Genomic DNA, 20,025 nt, shown 5'->3' on the forward strand with positions numbered 1-20,025 from the left:
CAGGACAGGCACTCGGGTCAGATCACCAAGAACTCTAATCATGAAGGCGCTAAGGCCCTGAACCACAGCAAGACAGGCTCTGTAATCTTGCCTTAGACAGGGCTGAGTGGAAAGAACTGGACAGAATGGTATGTGCTGTTCCCCCTCCTGGAACGCTGGGCCCCTCCCACTGCAGGTCTAAATCCCAGCCTCCTTCGGGGCCCTAATGTCTCTCAATCCCGTGTCCCACTACTGACCAGCTGACAGCTCAACTGTTCTAGGTACAGGGTTCGTCTGCTCTGCACTACCCTCCAGCCAGGTCCTCTAATGCAGGTTGTCACCCAGTGATGATATCCTTGAGAACTGAGCCTGTGTCTTTTCCTTCTGGAATGCCCCCTTCCCAGCCTCATCTCCCCTAACCCCCACTGAGCACGCTGTCGGGCCCAGCGACCTGAATGAGTTGAATTGGCTAAGCACGCGGACAGCAATTCAGCCCTACTCTGAACCTGAAAGAAACTGGGCTTAAATCCAAAGGAAGCAGTCTGACACCAAGCGAGGGCTTTCATGAAAACAGAACACAAGGCAGCCTCAGCCACTTCTACCTCCTGAGAGGTGCTCTCAGCTGCACCCTCTTTAGGACTCTGGGTTCAACAGAAGAATCAAGGGAGGAAGGGAGGCATTTAAAAGCATCTCTTTTTACGGTGGGGGCGGGGGGGGGGAATGGTGTTGTTCTAGAGAGGAAATGACCTCAGAAGATTCCTGATGGCTTTTAAGCCCTCTGAGCTGGAAAAGCCTTTTTCTCAGAGACTCAAGGATAATTTGCTTTCCCCACAGGACCTTGTTCAGGGAAATGTCCTGAAAGGATGACATTTAGAAGACGTCTAAAGACAAATTTCGGTGACTTCATGAATTGGCCACTGGTGTGTGCCTTGAGAATTTGGCCTTTGCCCTGAGGCCAAGGCCATTTAAAATGTTTCCACCAGAGCGGCAGACACAAGAGAACAGACTGTGCATGCTGGTTGAGAGCTGAGCTCTAGACTGGGAGTAGGAAGGGAGCCTGGGCCCACAGGGAAGGGTCACTGCTCACCCCAACCGGCCCCAGGGCCCACGCTCCCTACCAGGTCTCACGGCCAGCGTGGCAGCACAGCTGGCCTGGCCCAGCTCGTTGGTCGCAGTAGCTGTATAGCTCCCGGCGTCAGCTGCCCGGGCCTCCCGGAGCAGCAGGGTGTGCCGCTCACCCTCAGCCCGGATGAGAAGGTGGCCATCACTCCGCAGCACTGACCCATCCTTCTGCCAGGATACTGCAGGGAAGCAGCAAGGGTGACTGAGCCACCATAGCCCACAGGGGCCTCCTGGGACAAATATCCCCCCCACCCCACATACTCCACACAGAACCCAAACAACTCCTCTCCCCATCCTGGGGAATTCGGAGGATTCCCCTCACTCACAGAAGCTCAGGACTGCCCTCCCCTCTCTCAGGAGATTCTGGGAAAGCCTAACACACACACACACACGCACGCACGCGCACAGGAGTCAGGCCAGCCCCGTGGAGCAGGATAACCTCCCCCTTCCCCCACCCCTCCCTCTAAGGATTTGGGGGAGACTTTCCCCTCCATGTCTCAACCTTAGCTGGGCCCCTGGAACTCACCTTGGGGTTGGGGATTGGCGGTGACGATACACTTGAGCAGTACATCCGCTCCTGGAGCTACCACTGCATTCTGCAGGGGGATCTCAAACACGGGCGCCTCCAGGGGCTCTTCTCCAGCAGACACATAGGAGTCATCCGAAGACTCTGCCAGAGACACAAATGACAAAGTAAAGGGACATGGTCCCTTTGGAAATGTCTCAGGGGGAGAGGGAGCAATGGCAGCCCAAGTCTGGAAAGTCAAATCCAGAGAGAGGGGCTTCTAGAGGCTGGTGGTCAAAGGGTCTCTCTCTCGAATGTCCTGATACAGAGAAGAAAGGAAGACAAAAAGGGGTTCTCAAGCAAGACAGGGCAGCTGGGACTCTACATTAGTCTGGCTGCTTCTCAACTTCAACCACAATTCGAGTGTTGGTTCTGAAGGCAGGCAGGGACACACTGTGTCTTTACACAAATCAGTCATCAGGAATAGGTCAGGCCCTGTGCAAGGCACTCTGAGGAGCACAGGATTTTACAAGCTTTCGTACAGACAGAATGAGCTAATAGCAACCCTAGACTTAAACAATAATAAGTCAGAGGGCAACATGTGGTATATTGTCAAATTAGTGATGCCGCCAGATTCAAAAGAAGTGGCAGGTGGGTCTTGTAGCCATCTGAGAGGCCTCATGAAGATCAGCTTTGATTCTGTGCATTTACCAACAGTAACAAGCTCCATTTGGCACCAGAGATACAATAGAAAATAAGATGTGGTCCCTGCTTACAGGACACTTGTGCACACAGAGATCTCTCTGTGTATTTTTCAACTCTGATGTTCTATGAGCTAGATAAAGCGCAGTGTCAAAAGAGCACTGAAAATCCCAATTATGTTGTCTTCTAGCTACAAAACCTTGGGCAAATTAGATAACCTCTCTGCACCTCAGTTTTATTATCTGTAAGATGGAGCCGATAAATAATACCCAACATCTTCCAGAGCTGGCAAACAGATGAAACGAACACCCTTAAGTGTCCAGTTAACACAATGCCTGAGATATGGCTGTAGGTCTGAAATAATGGTGGCTAGTAGGACGATAGACAGGCCTTAATCACCTCTTAAGATTCTGAAGCAGTAATACATACATAAAAAATAATATAATTCTGCTAAAGAAAAATACAGGGTGGTAAGTGCAATGAAGGAGACACTGATAGGGTCTTCTTAGAGCAGCTGTAGAAGCATCTGGCCTGGGGAATCACGAGGGGGCGGGAGCAAGTGAAGAACAGCTTCCACCGCCTCACTCCAGGAGTGGGGCCCAAGCTGATGCTCAGGATGAACAGAGTTAGGGGAAGAGGCGTTTGGCTATTGGCCATCTCCCACGGGAAGACTGGGAGACAACACACAGACTGGCATGTGACCGCAGTCAGCTCAGCCATGCAGGGACTAGAGGGTGGAATCAGGGAGGCTGGGTCAGATCCTTTAATGGCCACAGATGAGTCAAAAGATGGTGCCAGGATGGGGAGGGCAGATATGGGAGTTGGCTGGCCCAAAGCTTGCCTATAACAGGCACCTGACCGGCTCCCATCTCTTCCCCCATGGAGGAGTGGGGTGTGGAGGAGCTCCTTAGATTTCTAACAGGGCCTCCCACCCCGGTTAGGTCCTTGACCCAACAGACTAGAAGGCCACTAGACGAGCATCTGGGCACTGGGTCTTTACTCACACCTCGCTCCATCCAGCCTCCATCAAAACACACACTCTGCCTCACCAAAAGGCAGGTTTTTGCACAGCAACCTTCATAGCCCTTCACTCAAACTTGACCTTGGATCCATGCCTTCCCTGGGAAACTGTACCCTTGCAACTGCCTACTAGCCTCCCTCTCCCCAAATACCCTCGCACCCAGGTCCCAGCACCTTCTCAGAGCTCCCGGAGGCCTTACCGAGCTCAGGCGATGTGGGCCGGGCCCTGCGACCTCTTCCCTGGCTGCGGGCCCCTCTGCGGTCCCAGGACCCCCAGGGACCGTCCTCCTCCAGCCCTCTGCGCAGCCTCTTCTCGGCCTCAGGCCCCGCCCTGTTCTTCTCCAAGGTCTGGGGCACTTCAGCCCCCTCCTGGCCCGGCGTGGCCCAGGGCAGGAAGCGCACGGCTTGGGCCGGGGGCTCCCTCTTCCTACCCGTGGGTGCTTTTGTCCTGGCCTCAGGAGGATCGGCTGGGGCAGGGGCCGGCACCGGGTTCCGGCTCTCCTGAATGGCTCTGCCCCGGGTCAGCGGGAACTGGTCCCGGCGCCTAACCTCCTGCTGCGGGCCTTCTCCCGACTCTGTCCTGCCTGCCGGCCCGCGGCTCCGAGGCCTCCCCGGCTCCTCCCCGAGCCTCCCTGCGACGCTCGGAGAGGGCGGCTGGGCGGCGGCGGGGCTCACGGCCCGCGGGGTCTTGGGGCTGGAGGGCCGAGAGAAGAGCGGGGGCTCGCCAGGCTCTCGAGGGGACGGGGCACGTTGCAGCGTGGCGCGCAGTGACTCATGTGAGCGCACCAGCTCCTCCCGGGACGTGGAGCGGCGAATGCGGCCCAGCTCCTGGGCGAAGCGAAGCTCGAGGTCAGAGGCCGGGCTCCGCTGCCGCGTGCGCTCGTCCAGCGAGGCAGCCTTCTGCTGGAACAGGCGGCGTCGCTCCGCCACGCTGCCCGCCGGCGCCCGCAGCTCCTCCTGCGAGGCCCCAGGAGAGCCCCACGGTGCATCGCCCGGGGACTTGGGCTGCTCCAGGGAGCGGGCCTTGCGCAGGGGCACCCACGGCCGAAGGGGCGCTGGCGGGGAGTCGCTGCGCTCCAGGCTGCGCCGTCGTTCCTCGAAGAACTGCAGCTTGTCTAGGATGCGGGAGCTGGCGCGCACTAGCCGCGGCGAGCGGCCCAGCGCTGACAATCGGCCCGAGGCCTCGCTCAGTGGTGTCTGGGGCCGGGACTCGGCGGTGCCCACTAGCGAGGGTCCCGACGACTTGACCTTCTTCCCTCGCTTCTCATCGGCGATGGTATCTTCGGGCAGCACCAGCTCCTGAGTACGCCGGTGGGGCGACGTGGGAGTAGCCGGGGGCTGAGCGCTGGGCCCCGGCGGGGGCCGCTTACCAACCCGAGGAGACGGTGGGGGCAGCAGCGCAGATTTGGAGGGAGGAGGTAGGGTCGGGCGACGTGGGGCTTCGCTGGCCAGCTGAGGCTGAAAGTCGGGCTCCTCCCTGTGCAATCCGCTCTGAGGGACGCTGCTGAGAATCGAGACGAAGAGGAGTCGAAGATTCAGTGGGCCTCCCCTCCTAGAACTTCAGCTGGTGACAGGAGTTGGGCGGTGGGCATGCTGGGAAGGCTTGGGGGTGACATGGGCTAGACCTCTGCCCCCACCCCCCAAAGAGGAAAACACAGCCAGAGCAGGTGCTGGGGAGAGGCGGCGGCTCTGGCACCAGAAGACTGGGCTAGTGGCTGAGTCCAGGTACAGACTCAGCCCCAGAGGCTCTGGCCAGCCTCCTCCCCCCAGCCCCAGAAGCTGAGAAACAGCAGAAACAGAACTGAGCGGTGAGAGAGAAAAGAATGAGGCTTAGGACCAAAAGGATGAAGTGGTGAGGGAAGGCGGAAGGGTTGGATGGGGAGGGGCCCTCTCAGGAATGCAGCCTCCCACTCATTCCTGCCCCCAGCTGGCCCCCACAGCCCTGCCCATCCTCAGCAGGGCATACTCCCTTCACGGCAGACTTCCAAGCCTTCTTTCTGGGAGCGATGTCCCATCCCTGAGGTTACCTAGCACGAACTCAGACCTGAGTCCCTCACCACAGCTGATAGGACACAGCAGGTGGTAGCTGAGGTCCCTGGGGTGGGAGACTAGGACACCCAGATTCCCATTCCCTTTGATCAATCTGCCCCCAGTCCAAGCCTTTGACTTTGTCCTGCCCCTGGGAAAGTTACCTGAGTCCTTGGAACTTCCCCAAGAAGCACAGAAGCTCCCCAAAGGGGTATGCTCAGAAATAACTCAGCTCAGAAATAACTACTGCGTGGGCCTGATTCGGGAGTGCGGGAGAAGAGGAGGTGGGAAGGAGCTGGTCAGCCCAGAGTACTCATCTCACCTACAGAGATCTGAGGCCCAACAGTTGGGCCTCAGTTTCCCCCATCTGGACCCTTGGTGGGCACATCAAACGTAAAGATTAGCAAGAAAAGGCATCTCAGATGTCAGTATCATACCCGACACATTAGAGAGAGCTTAATAAAAAGTTACGAAATGGTTCATTGAGTATCGACTGTGTATCAGTCATGGACTAAATGCTTTAAAAGCAATCATCTCATCCTCAACAATCCTTCGAGGTAGGAAATGTTATTAGGTCCATTTAGAGATGAAGAAACTGAGGCTTAAAGAGGTAAAATGCCTTACCGGGGTGAAACAGCTTAGGAAATGGTGCTAGGATTGAAACCCAGGGAGTCTGACTCCTGAGCCCTTGTTCCCTCCAAAATGTCTGGGATTCTGGGGGCACAGAAAGGAGGAAAAATAGGGTACTGGCCAAAAGCAGACGTTCTAGGGGTACCTGAGTGTAAGGATGTTTTAGACTACCTGGGTCAGTCACCCCCACTGCAGACCCCACCTCTGACTGGGATTGGTGGCAGGGACATAGCAACCCGTAGTACCCTGAGGGAGTGGAACCTCAGCCAGCCACCCGCGGGGAGGCAAAGGGGAGGCAAAGTCTTCTCTGGGGGAGGGACAGCAGAGTCCCTGAGGAACGGCCACTGGGAACTGGGTGAGGCATAGAGAGAAATTGGGGACAGCAGAGGAGGCCTCTTATCGGCAGTTTCAAGCTCTAGGCCAGCCTCTGTACCACAGACATCACTAAGGAAATGGGTTCCTCTGAAGTTGCCATAGCAACTCCAGGCTCTGGCTGAGGCCTGGCAAAGACAGGCAGGCAGAGAAGGAAAAGGCAAGTCCAGGGCACCGGAGCACCTGGTTAATGCCAACCAGATAAAGCAAGGGAGCCTCTCCTGCCCCTGCCCAGACCTCTCCCCTGCCCCCCACTAGCCTCTCCAACCACCCTCAAATAAGCCTCCTCACACCAGGCCCCTTTCTTCTCCTCCAAGATGGTATTTTCCCCACACACCCACACCCATCACAAATCAGGCCCCCTCTCAGCTCCCCAAATGCCCCCCAATATCTCTATCATCAGCCACTCCCCTCTTCTACCATAGCACTCCCTCCTGTATGTGCCGGTCCCCAAACCTCCAAAAGCGGCTCCGATACCTCACTCCGATACCTCCTCTCCTCATCCCCCTACCAGGACAACCTTCAACCCCACCCTCGAGCGTCTCCCACAAGATTGGCACAGCCCCCCCATCACTCCAAGCCCTTCGCCTCCACCCCAGCCCCCTCTCTCCATCCCTCCCTGCCCCACTCCCTACCTCCTCCACACCCCATATCCTCCTGCTTTCCCAGGCCCCTGGCCCCATCTGCCCCCTGACCACCTCGCTCTCTTCTCTCTCCTGGTTTCGCTCTCGCTCCCTGGCTCGCGCCTGCTCTCCCGGGAGCTGCCGTGGTTCTGTTCCTCCCAGAAAAAGGCCCACATGGGAACAGGAATGTGCAGAGAGATGGAAAGGCAGCAGCTGCTGAGACAGCAGGCACGGAGGGGGCCCCCGAGGGGGGGGGATCCTGAGGACAACTGGAACCTGAATGGTTGAGGCAGGAGAGGGCCCCTGGGAAAGTGGAGATCTTGGAGGAGATGAGAAAGGGACAGAGGGGTCTATGAAACCATGGAGATGGCGTGGTGAGCCAGGACAGTGGCAGTGGGAGGGTGTGGGTGTCGAGGGCACAGGAGGAGGATGGAGCAGTGTGGGAAGATAGAGTGAGTAGCTGGGACGAGGAGTGGAAGCAATGGGGGATGGAGAAGTGCACAGAGGGATGGATGGTGCCCTGGAGATGGGGGTGGAGGCTGATGGAGCGGTGAACGGCAGGGCAGGGCAGGGCAGGACAGCATGGTGAGGTGGGACAGTGCAGGCCTATGTGAGGCCATTACTTACACGTGGATCGAGAGCGCCCGTCCTCTGTACAGACTGAATGCACTGCCATACAGGTCACTGGCCACCGAAAGGCTATCCTCTGACCCCCAGCTTGCGCCCACCAGATTAGCTCGAGAGGCCCGTACCAGCGGCTCCACCCCCAGGTGCCGTGGCCCGGCCCCGGCTGCCTGTGCTTGCCTTGGGCTGCCTGGGAGGCGGCTGGTGCCACCCCTGCTGCCCGCTTCCTGCTCCAGGACCGTCTGCCCGCTGCCCCACCAGCTCACTTGCTCCTCTGAGGTGCCTGTCATGGAGGTCGGGGGTGTGTCCAGGGAGGTGCCGACCAGGGTGTCAGAGCCTCCTAGAGAAAGGAGCACAGTGAAACCCAGGTGCCTCTCATGGGAGGCCTCCCTGCCTCTTCTTTGATCACCCCAGAGAGCTCACCCGTGGGGGTACTGAAGGTCCCATCATCCCGAAGCTCCAGGCGCTGGGTCCCCTGCACATCGCTGATGTCATCCTCACCAATCTCCGAGTCTGGAGAAAGAGGGGTCTGTGTGGGCCGGGCCCTCCTCCCTCTACTCCAACTCTTTCCCCATGTCACCTCCTGCCTCCCCTGCAGCAGGCTGCATCTTCCCACTGTAGGGCTTCTGGCATCTCTCTTCTCCTCTCTTTTGCTCCCCACATCCCCCTGCCCATTCTGGGCTGCTCAGGGTAACCCCCCGCCCCCATGCCATCCCTCTGGCTCCATCTCTGGGCCCCTGGCTACTCACCCTCGTCCCCTCGGTAGTATCCTCAACTACCTACTGTCCCCCTCTCAGCCACTTAATGGATTACCAGGGCCTCAGCTCCTGTCCCTCCTCCTCTGTCAGTGATAGCTTAACTTCCCATGCACCCCCCAAAACAACAATGTCCTAGATTCCAAGGCTCTAAATTCTGGGATCCAGTACCCCAGGAACAAGGGGAAGTCACCTCAGAGTCGTATTGTCAGGGCACTTGACCAACTGCAGGGCCAGCCTGTCCTCCACCCCAAACCAGCTGGAATACATCGGGGTGCAGCTGAGGCAGGGTGAGGAGAGGCCTGGTTGGGCAGGGAAGAAGGGAGAGTGAAGGGCTAGGGGCAGGAGCCAGTTTCCTACCGTAACTTTGCTTTCTGCAGGAGCGGAAAACTTCGCTTCCATAGGAGCAGCAGGAGAGAGACATGGACAGACTGTTATCAGAGTGTTCGTGGGGTAGGGCATGGTGGGCAGGCAGCACAGAGGGGGTACAAGGATATCTAGTGCCCAGAGATGCCCTGTGGGGATGGGGCAGGGGAAGGAGACACCTGGGATGGGCAAAGCATCTCTCGTTCTTAGCTGCCCGCAGGCTCCCACTGGGCCCAGGCTGGGGAGCCCATGTGCTTTGGCTGGTTATTCCAACTACCCCAGTTATTCTGTACTCTTGGCACTTTTACTGGTGTGCTCACTGGCCACACACACACGTACACACAAACACACATGCCTGCTGTGAGTGTTCTGCATTGTGCTTTGACCCCTTCTTGCAAACCACCCCTGCAATCTGTTCTGCATCATGATGGAACAGGCACCCTCGTCCCCATCCCTCTCTTCAACTACTGAATGGTCCTCAAAATTGCCCAGTGGTTAGGCTAGGAGCGAAGTTTCCTGGGCATATTTTTACTTTCTCAGATTCTATCACGTTCTGTGCCTCAGTTTCTCTATGAGGGCCATGACAAGCAGGAGCCATGTCCCGGTGGCCAGAGCATGGTGATGAGTTCATCTCCATTTGGCCCCATGTCTGGAGAATAGTGAGCCCACAGTGGGGTGTATAGTGAGCCCCCACCCCCTTTGCTAGGTCCTTTCTCAGCTTTAGGGCACAGGGAGCCTTCTTGGGTAGGTGGGTGAGTATGGGCGCATGTTGGGGGATCCCACATCTCATGGGCTGTCTTCAGGGCCTGGGTGCCTCATGAAGGGACATGGACCAAGAGGAGGAGTGGGCATGGGATAGAGCTGGGAGCCCATGGTCCACGCACCATGGGTGAGGCGGCCAAAGGCCCGGCGGGAGTGGCCGGTTTTCTGAAAGAGAAAAACCAGAATGAGCTGTTGAGGGGAAGGCTTGCTCCTGACATCCCTATACCTCCTGGCCAAACATCTGTGTTGAACAGAAATTCATTCCAGGGGCCAGCGGGAGGGGGAGATGAGAGTGGGAGGGAGGCAGACAGAAACCCAGGGTGACCAGCTTCCCCCACAGGGAATGTCTCCTCTCTTCCCTGCCTATCAGCCTTCCCAGCTAAAGCTCTGGGGAGGATCAGGGGAGGAAGGGAGAGAGAACAGCAAGGCTGTGGGTCCAACGCTAGGACTCTTAATGGGCTAGGACTTGAGGACTTGAGCGACACCCCTAGAGACAGAGGCTAGGAGACAAGATAGGGGGCTGATTGACGTGCAGGAAGAGATGAGGGGGGGTGCTTAGATGACTGGGAGATGGAGGGACGAGAACACAGATTCCTGCTGGGAGGAAGGCAGATACCTAGGATAGGTGTCGAGGGGACGAGGAGGGTGACGTGGGGCAGAGGGCAAGTCCCCCCAAAGGGCTAAAGCCTTAAGAATGCAGGAGGGAGGCCCGGGTAGCGGAGGACAGGGCAGGGCTTGGGGAATTTATTGAGCTCAGCGCAGATCCCTGCGCCCGGCTTTCAGGAGCTCCGGAAGATGGAAGGCTCCAGAGTGGGGAGCTGAGGATAGCCGGGAGCGGGCCAGGGTCCGGGTTGGCCAGAGGCGAGAGGAAACGAGGTGGCCAAGAAGCCATTGGGCGCTCCACGCCAAAGACCGCGGGGACCTTCCTGGGTGGTCGCGGAGACTGCGGCCAATGGGGGGGACTCTGCCCTTCCGCATGAGGAAGGGTGGGGGGGTGGAGGTGGGCTGCGCACTCAGATCGCAGATGGGGAACCCCCCGGAGAGTGCCCAGCTCGTGGCCCCCGCCGCCAGGGTGGGGCAGGCGCGGCTCCAGCGCCCCCTCCCCCGGGCCCAGCCGCGGTGACCCGCCCTCCCTCCGGGGCGCCCAGCCCTTCCTGCCCCCTCCCGGAGCCGCCCGCCCCCGGAGCCCTCACCTGGGAAACGCTTCTTCACCCACAGCTTCTTCATGGCGGGGGAGGGGGCCCGGGCGGGCGGCCCGGGCGAGGAGGGGACGGGCGGGGGCGGGGCGGAGTCGGAGGCGGGGCCGGGGGCGATCCGGGGAGCGGGCGGGAGCCGGCGCGGGTGGCGGAAGAAGCCTCAGGGCCGCGGGAGCCCTGGCAGGCGGAAGGTGGCGGCGGCGGCGGCGCCCAGAGCCTGCCCCTCCTCCTCCAGCTGGCACCCCACCTGGCGCCCCTTCCCTGTCCTGCTCTCCTGCGTCCCCTGGGGCAGCTATCACCTGCCTCCCCGCACCCCAACCTCGCATCTGCCTCCTAGGCCCTGGGCACATGGAGAAACTGAGGCACAGAAGGGGGTGCAGTGGTCCTATGAGAGAGAGCCACTCTCTCATTGGCAGTCCAATGCGACCTCCACACCATCCCCTCCCTCTTCCCGTGGATCGGCTCTGGAAGGTCAGCCGCATCTCGACTTGCACACTCCGCAAACATGCGCACATGGGCCTTGTGCCAGGCGGTACCCAACTCGCCGTACCACTCCGCAGGCCACAGCGCCGAGTGGGGCAGCCTGTCGTACATAAGGCAAGGGTCCTGGTGAATGGGGGCTACGTGCTGTGAAAACCCCCAGGCTTCTCAGGAAAGCCAGAGAGGGCACTAGAGTTTCTCAGTGGTAGGTACTCTGTCCCTGCAGTATGGGGCCTGCTGGCGGCGCGCGCGCGCACAGACACACACACACAGACACACACACAGACACACACACAGACACACACACACACACACACACACAAGCTAAGGTGCTCAGAGGTACTATTATTCACAATTAGGACTAACCTTCTCACTCACAGATGAGCAAAGTCACTAAACTTTGTCCTCTTCCCACTCAGCACTATGCACACTTTGCCTACACAAAACTCTACACCTCCCCACCCAAATAATCATTATAACTAAGTTTCTCAAGCATGTACTAAGTACCAGGCACTTTATAAACGTTACCTCATTAAAAACTGCGCGAGCTTGAAACCCTTCTGAGCATTTACTGTTTCCATTTAACTGACAAACGACTAAGGTTCAGAGAAGTCTTATCACTTAGCTAAAGGCACACAGTTGCGTGTCACCATATGCCCCTAGATCCAAATTCCCATCCCAGCATACATATGCAGTGCCAATCCTGGTTTCTGAGATGTGACTACTAAGTCTTTATTATTGACACCCAGTCCATGCTTAGTACTGAGCATTGTGTTAAGCTCCTTATGTGAATAAACTCCTTTAATCCTCACAACAAGGGGGAGAGACTGAGGCACAGAGAGGTTACTTGCCCAAGGTCACACAGCCAGTAATTGGGAGAGCCGGGATTCTAACCCAGGTACCATGACTGAGTTATCGACCACTATGCCACAAAGCCTCACATGCTGATTGGTCAGTGGGTTCCTAAACTTTATTTCTTGAAAGCATGGGTCCAAAATAAATACAGAGCCAACTGATGAGTTTTATTCATCCTGCACAATATTTTAGGGGAGGCAAGCATGCTTAAGTTCAGCTGCTGACAATAGCATCGTGCCCATTATCAGGTTCAACGTGGCTCCTGAAGTTATATGAATTTGTGGCCCCTTCAAGTTTAAGGTTACGTCTCATACACTCTAGGTACACGCAGGCAGTCCTGTCTCCTAGACCCCTGGAGGCAAACGTTGCATGTACAGACACATGCACAGGAACATGCCCTGAGACAGTGCGTATGTGTGTCCGTGTCAGTTCCAGCGTGTTCCCTGCCCACCTCCAAACACGCCCACACAGATAGGGGAGCTGAGTGAAGAGAAGGGGTAACTTGAGCCCCTGTTCCCCAGGAGAATCCAAGGGGCTGGCACATTCCGTAGCAAAAATAACCAATGGGCAGCGGGTGTGAGTGACGGGACAGCTGGGCCGAGGACAGGCCCGCGGGATTCTGTGTTCCTTCTGTGGGCCTGCACTGCTCACCTCCACAAGGCTGCCTGGGGCATGCTCACTGGGTGGGCCCCAGATTGCCCCATGTTTCCACATGGCTATGCTGCTGTGCCCTGCTGCCATTTCCCCAAACCCAGACTTCTCCTTTCTGCACTGCCAGCATTGCCCTTTCCAGAGAAAACCCAGGTCATCATGTCATGCTCGATCTCTCATGCTGACTCCCCTCTGAGCCAGGTACACCTACGCCCCAACTCTTGGCCCCCTCTCTTTCCTGCCTACATTCAATTTCTCCCTTCCCTCCTCTTGCTTACCCTGCTCTGTATGTATGACATACTATATAATGTTTTCTTATTTATGATGTTTATTGCATGTTGTCTCACTAGAATGTAATCTCTAGGAGGACAGGAATTTTCATCTTTACCCCCTCCCCTCACTCATGTAACCCAAGCACCGAGAACTGTGACTGGCACACAGTAGGCACTCGATAAACATAGGAGCGGGTGGCAGAGCTGGGGATGGAGAAGTTGGGGGGCGTGGAGATGGGCATAGTAAATCTTCCTGGAGCAGCTCATTCATCCAGCCTTCCTCCGTTCTCTGTCCTGATCCAGACCTTTTCCAAGAAATGGCTGGAAGAGTGACCATCTCGCATTCCACTCGGGATTTTCCTGGGAGGACATGCCTTGCTTCAGGAAAGTTCTGTGTGGGCTTTGGCTTATTTCTGCTCTTCTCTTTCTTTCCTCCCAGAGCTCCTCACTCCTCCCACTCTAGCCCCTCCTCCTTTCCCGATTAGGACTTGGCATGAATGGATGGTGTCACTCTACATACTCATTCCCAGCTCTATACTGGCCTCCTGGTTTTTCATCCAGACTTCCGAATTCCAGGTGAAAAAGATGATTACTGCAACATACACCTCAACGCAAGTTCTGGTGTATTCCTCACCTTTCCCTTGTCTAATCTGGCCCTCTCTCCCTATCCACAGCTTCTCCTCTCCATGCTTTCAAGTTCCCTGCATGGTTCACTACTATCTGTTGATCTTGGGCCCTTCCGATGAACACCAGAGTCTTCCAGACCCTGGCTATGAAATTTCTAACTAACATGGTGAGAGTCGTCAGTTTGCACTCTCTCGGGGCTGTGCCCTATCCTTACTCCTTGCCCCTTCCCCTCCAGCCACATGCACAGAGCTCCTCAGCCCGTGCCAGTGGGAGCCTGATGTTTTCAAAGAGAAGAATGCCTGCCTCTCTTGGAGACTGGACCAGAAGATGGCTTTGGGGATATTGGCGGAAGGATGGTTACGATGGCAGGTCCTTGCCTTAGTCTTCCCACACTTCCCTTTCTGAGGACAGGCAAAGGGGACCTAGACCCAGAGACCTGACTTTCACACCTGGCTCTGCCACCTCACTAGCCATGTGACCTTGGGTCACAAAGCCCAGTTTTCTTATATATATAACATTTTAATAGTAACCTGGGGCTCTGGCGATTAAATAATGAAATGAGATAGGGTGCTTTATACATGTTAAGGATTCTACAAGTATCCTGGATTTCTGCCATCTTCACTGTCTATTCTTTCCTCTTTTCTATACCCTAAATCCCACCTTCCTTTTTCCTATCTTGCAAACTCTCCAGCCTACAGCCCGCTTGTCTTCTCAAGGTCCCAGCCTCCCCAAGCCATGCCAATATCCCTCCATCTTTGAGCTAACATCTTGGGCTTCAGGAGTGCCAGGAACCTTAGCATCACCCCTTGCCTAGCCAGACAGCTGTCCCAGCCAGAAAACAGCCTCATTCACTCCGCAGCCAGATCCTGGCTGGGCTTCCTCGAGAACCCTGAAGTCCTCCTGCCATTGATCCCAACCAAGAAAGTTTTCCGAAAGTCTGAGCAATGCTGAGCTGCTTGCCCAGCCTCTGACCAGGACTTGTCATTGGGCAGGGACTGGTGGGGGGGCGGGCAATAGGAGGAAGAAGAAGCCAGACCGGTCAGTCCTTCAACATCACCAAAGCAAAGCCCTTCCCTCCCCCAAATCATGTGGGAGGGATGTAGTAGTTAAGTATGTTGTTCTTTGCAATGCGACAGACAGAGGCTTCCATCCCTGCTCTGCCACCTTCTATCTGTACAAGAGGACATGCCATTTAATCCCTCTGCACCTCAGTTTCCCCAGGGTTGCTGCAGGACTTAAATGATGTGTCAAAGGATATGATAGCATATTGCCTGTCACACAGTAACATAGTAGCTATTCATACTATTATAAATTACTACTAAGAATTATTACCAATTAATAATAATTATGAGACTGCTCTTGGGGGAAAGATTTCACTGGTGGGAAAAAGTTCTCAAATGTGACTTGCCAAAGCCCAACCCTCTTCCTATTTTAACATGATTATCAAAAGGCCCCAAGCCCAGTGGCACAGCATCCTTTCTTTACTCACATACTGTTCCACGAGAGCAGCCTGGAGACTGTCCCTGGCCTCGGTCTAGGTACATCCAGCCTGGGCTCAGCTCTGCTGGCCATGCCACCCAGATGACAGGGGGGCTGAGGAGACAGCCCTACTGGAGGAGCTCGAGTACCCTGTCACTCTCCCTGCTTTGGGGGTTCAGGGCAGGCTCAGAGGCTCTTATCTTCAGGCCTGGGCTACTCTCTTTGCAATGGATGGCTCCCCCTCCCCTTCTCCCTTCTTCCTCCAGAACTCCTCAAGAACTAAAAAGCTTCCAGAGCTGAAACCAGGAGGACTGGGTGCTTAAATCTGGGGCAGCCATAACAAGCTGGATGTCTTTGGGCAGATCTCCCTCCTCTGTGGACCACAGTATTCTCACCTGTACAAAGCATCAGGAGCTGGGGTTCTCTGTGGTCCCTTCAAATCTAAGCAAATCTCGTGACCACCATGCTCCTCAGCGCTTCCTCTTCCTTCCCTAATATCTCTCCCCCGCCCCCACCCCAGTTGTATTCTCATCTGTCTATCTATTATGCCCTTTGATTTATGTTCTGTTTTCGGCCCCATTTAGGGACCAGAGCTAAGATCCCCAAGAAGTCTGATCCTTCCCCAGCTCAGAGGTCTACCAGGATGGGCCCCATCTTCTGACTCTGGCTGGGAAAACCTCTACCTGGCCAAGTACAGAGCCAACCAAGAGAAGCCAGCCTTTGACCTCTGCTCCAGGCTTGGCCACAGGGACTCCGAGGAATCATTTCTTTGAAGACTATCGGAGGGTGGGCAGGGTGGGGCTAGGGAAAGAGAAGATGCTGACAAAAGGAGACTGAGCCCCTGCTCCATTTCCTGACTCGCTGCACCTTAAAGCCTTCTTTCCCCTCCAGCTTCATCCCTATGCCTCCTCCTGAGCCAACACCACCCAGCTGGGGCAAGAATTTCCTTATGAAAATGCCCAAGACACACTCAATGACCCCCCAATCTCTTTGCCATTTCCCCTAACGGCAGCCCATTTCCTCAGAATTCTGATTCTCAAGGCTCAGTCAGCCTGAGACTCTGCCTTAGGCCTAGAGAAGAACTGGCTGGCTTATGGGCTGAGGAGGTCAAAAAGGAAGCCCAAACAGGGACTCAAAGAGAATCAGCTCTGGGTAGGCACCCGCACCAGCCCCAGCAGGACCCTGAGCACCAAGCCCAGTCTCAGTCCCTTTTCTTTCTGCCTCGGATCACCATACATCTCTGTACATCCAAGCCTGCAGCCTACGGCCACAAGGCAGGGGCCCTGAGCATCCCCCTTCCACGCCCTCCAAACCTCAGCAAACCCCCGTCCCTCATCTGCTTGTACCACCAGACCCCTCCACAGCCCACGCACATACACGCAAGCACATGCACCCACTGATGTGTGGATCCTCAGACAAGCACCTCCGTACATGCCTGGGAGCCCCCAGCCCTAGCTCTACCTTCTGATGCCCTGAACTCTATGTATTCATACTTATCCACCCTCTGGCCTCTTTCAACCAGCCTGATGCCAAGCACACCAACCTGCCCCAGCAACAGACTGCGAAGAGCCAGATCTGACCCATCCCCTCAATGGTGCAGTGGGACCAGAGCGGCTGGCTCGCTCCTTTAAACATGCACTCATCTGTCGGCCTGATCAGGAGTCTCAAGTCTAAATGTTGGCGCTGATGAAGATGATTTTCCGCAGGAGGCCCCTCCCTACAGGGAAACTAGGAAGTGTCCACTATGGAATTCCCAGAGGCCTGAGTGGGGCTCAGGCTTTGCTTACCCAGTGATGGCCCTTGATCTCTGACCTTCCTGTGGGGAGCTTCTCTACCTTGACACCCCTTTCCCTGCACTTTCCTCTTGGTGGGCACTTCTGGGTCAGGCAGCTGAAAAGCCAGAGCACCTGGGAAGAAGTCTGGATGCACCCACATGGTGGGCAGCCCTTCTCTACCTCTGATCACCCTACCCAGCCCCCACCTTCCCATTACCTCCGACCTCCAGCACTGTGACAACAGCCTCACAGCAGGCCTGGCCTCGCTCATTCTGGGCCCTGCAGCTGTACACACCGGCGTCCTGCGCGCTGCAGCTCCGCAGCCTCAGGCAGCTGGGCTCAGGGGCCGGCAGGGGCAGGAGTTGCCCATCCTGGAACCAGCTGAGGCTGGGCTGGGGCGTCCCGCTCACCACCACCCGCAGCCGCAGGTCGCTGCCCGCAAACACCGCTGCGTCCTTCAGGGGCCGCAGGAAAACTGGCGCCCCCGCCACGGCCCCTCCTCCGGCCCCCACCTTGGCCCTCTTCGGGGGCACCCCGGGGCTGGGGGGTGCCCTCGTGCCCGCCTCCTCGCCTCGCGTTCCCCGGGCTTTCTGCATAGCTTCTGAGAGCTGGGCTGGGGAAAACGCTGGAACTGACGGCCACAGGGGCACCCGGGGATGGTGCCCTGGAAGACGAGTCCTGGGGGGCCGGCGCCCTGCCTTCCTGCTGCCCGCCCGCCTTCGGCCTGTGCTACCCAGAAGGTCACCAGGGCGGCCAGCCGGCAATTGCGCCTCGGGGGCTATTTTTAGGCCCCCCTTCTCGGGTTTCGAGGGAGCTGTGGAGGGAGGGGGCAGCAGAGGAGGGAACTTGGACTCCACTCTGCTCCTTCCCTCCCTCCAGGAGACCCCATTGCTCCCCAGCAAGCTTAAACTGGTCCCAGCCCCCTACCCCATGGCGTGTCTGAACCCAAGCCCACTCCCAGTCAGGTTACCCCTGGGCTCAGTCCATTTCCCTTCCTCCCTGCTCTCGGACCCCTGATTCCCAGGCCCACTCTGCTGGAGAGAGGGACAGGAGGTCTTGGGTGAAACGTCTGAGAGGCAGGTGAGAAGGAAGGCCCAATGGAGGTGAGCAGATAGCCAGAGAAGAGAGGCGGCTTGCAGACTCCATGACAGCGTGGTGAACAGTAAGACCAGGAGCAGGCAGTCAAGTGGATTCAGACTCCCAGCTGGTCCTGCCTTTACTTGCTGGGTGACACCAAGCCTCTCTCAGGACCTCAACTGTCAAAATAGGTGGTTGAACAGGGTCCAATAGACAAAGAAGAGTAGGAGGGACATTCCAGGCAAAGGGAACAGCGTTACCAAAATCAGAGCATGATGATAGTAGAGATGTTCTGAGAATTAGAGGAGCTTAGATGTATTGAACTGCAGTGGGGAGGGGTGAGTGGGGGTGGGAGATGGGACCTGACCCAGGGGGCTTTGCTTGCTAAGATCTGTATCCTAATGGCAGTTGGGTGCCACTGTGGAGTATGTTTTGGAAAGGTCCCTCTGGGAGCCACAGTGTAGAGGGCAGGTTGGACATGGGAGAGTTGGGGACCAGTTAGAGCTGTGGTTCACAAAGGAGATGCCTTTAAAAGTACAGATACCCAGGCCCCACCCCCGGAGACACAGGTTCAGTAGTGGGTGCTGGGAGGGTACAGGAATCTGCACATGCGACAAGTGGCCCAGATGACTCTGATGCATCTAAGAGTTGCACTTTGAGAAATATCAAGATAGGATGCAACCACTTACAAAGGTTCAGGTGAGACTTCTGTGATGGTATAGTTCAGTATCTTGACTGTGGTGGTGGTCACATGAATCTACATTTGTGATAAAATTGCACAGAACTAAATGCATGCACATGCACACACAAATGAGTGCATATAATACTGGTAAAATCTGAAGGAGGTGGGTGAACTGTATCAACGGCAATTTTCTGGTTTTGATAATGTACTATAGCTATGCAAGAAGTTACCATAAGGGGAAACCAGGTGAAAGTTATACAGGATATCTCTGTATTGTTTCTTTAACCACATGTGAATCTACAATTATCTCAAAATAAAAAGTTTTTAAAAGATGTCCAGGTAAGAGGCCTGGGCCTGACCTTGAGCCTTGAGGGATGAAGCCTGGGAAGGCAGAGAGAAGCCACAGGAGGAGCCCTGAGTCATTCGGAGACGGTGAAAGATACTCTGAATGTCCCCTCATTTTGTTCCTCACCTTCATTCCGGGAGATAGAAGTCAAAGTGTGCTTGTGTCCAAGGAGAGGGTAAGAAAAGAAACAATTATGTCCATGGGGATTAATAGCCTTGAGGAATGCAATTATTTTTTGTTCGCATACATTAAAGCTTACTCTTTGTTCTGTGCAGTTCTCTGAGTTTTGACAAATCCAGAGAATCGTGCATTTGCTACCCCAGGACCATCCAGAACAGTCTGATCACCCTAAATATTTGCCTGAGCATCCCCTTTGTAGTCAACCACACTTCTTTGTAGTCAACCTCCACCAGCCCCCGGCAACCACTGATGATTAATTGAATTCTTAAACATAAATTGAATCCTAAAAGGTAAAAATGTAGTGGCAAGGCAATGGAAGCGGATGGAACATCAAGTACAAAGGACCGGAGACTATTTTTAAAAACCAATAACCCAAAGCCACCCAGCACTGTGCCTCAACAATTTGTGTGGAATGCACTAGGTGGTCTGTACATTTTGGTTGGTTGGTTGATTGCATAAATGAACCGTGTGATCTTGAGAAAGTCACTTAACATCTCTAAGCCTCATTTTCCTCATCTATAAAATGGAGGTAACCAAACTCAGGGTTCATTCATTCATTCAACAAACATTTTTCAGCTTCTACTATATGCCTGGCTCGGTTCTAGGCACTAGAATTATAGCAGTGAACAAAAGAGACAAGGATTCCTGCCTCTGTGTTGATTATAGTTGAGGAAGGAGACAAATAAATATAAAGCAATAAAAAATAAAGATCATTAGAAGGAGATAAGCACTATACAAAAAAAATGGAGCCGAGTAATGGAGATGGGAAGGCGGTGGGAGGTTGCATTGTCAAACCGGGTGGTTTGAGCCTTGCTGAGTGAGGAAGGGAACGGTGCAGACGTCTGGGTGGGACTGCTCCAGGCAGAGGTGGGACTGTGCCTGGTGGGCTCCTAGAAGAGCCAGGAGGCCAGCGGGGC

At 55.7% G+C, this 20,025-nt stretch overlaps 1 protein-coding gene across 10 annotated transcripts in view; it reads right to left on the reverse strand.

The window, feature by feature from the left end:
* SPEG (SPEG complex locus) overlaps positions 1 to 10,754 on the reverse strand; it is a 48,101-nt gene extending 37,347 nt beyond the window's left edge. For 7 of the 10 annotated variants that reach the window (XR_002779920.1, XR_002779921.1, XR_002779922.1 and 4 more), the window contains exons 1-8: positions 10,686 to 10,754; positions 9,611 to 9,656; positions 8,721 to 8,750; positions 8,029 to 8,118; positions 7,609 to 7,945; positions 3,529 to 4,832; positions 1,628 to 1,771; positions 1,098 to 1,280 (exon numbers count right to left, since the gene is read on the reverse strand). Coding sequence is in view for 7 of the 10 variants with exons in the window: in XM_011358528.2 (XP_011356830.1) it covers positions 1,098 to 1,280; positions 1,628 to 1,771; positions 3,529 to 4,832; positions 7,609 to 7,945; positions 8,029 to 8,118; positions 8,721 to 8,750; positions 9,611 to 9,656; positions 10,686 to 10,715 (2,164 nt within the window). In the remaining 3 variants the exon portion in view is untranslated. Of the gene's footprint in view, positions 1 to 1,097; positions 1,281 to 1,627; positions 1,772 to 3,528; positions 4,833 to 7,608; positions 7,946 to 8,028; positions 8,119 to 8,720; positions 8,756 to 9,610; positions 9,657 to 10,685 lie in introns of all 10 variants that reach the window. The other 3 variants (XM_023529734.1, XM_011358540.2, XM_023529733.1) reach the window with 3 other exon arrangements.
* Between the last annotated feature and the right edge of the window lie 9,271 nt (positions 10,755 to 20,025).

Source organism: Pteropus vampyrus, unplaced genomic scaffold (genome assembly GCF_000151845.1).
Source record: "Pteropus vampyrus isolate Shadow unplaced genomic scaffold, Pvam_2.0 Scaffold42, whole genome shotgun sequence".
In the NCBI taxonomy this organism is placed as follows: domain Eukaryota; kingdom Metazoa; phylum Chordata; class Mammalia; order Chiroptera; family Pteropodidae; genus Pteropus; species Pteropus vampyrus.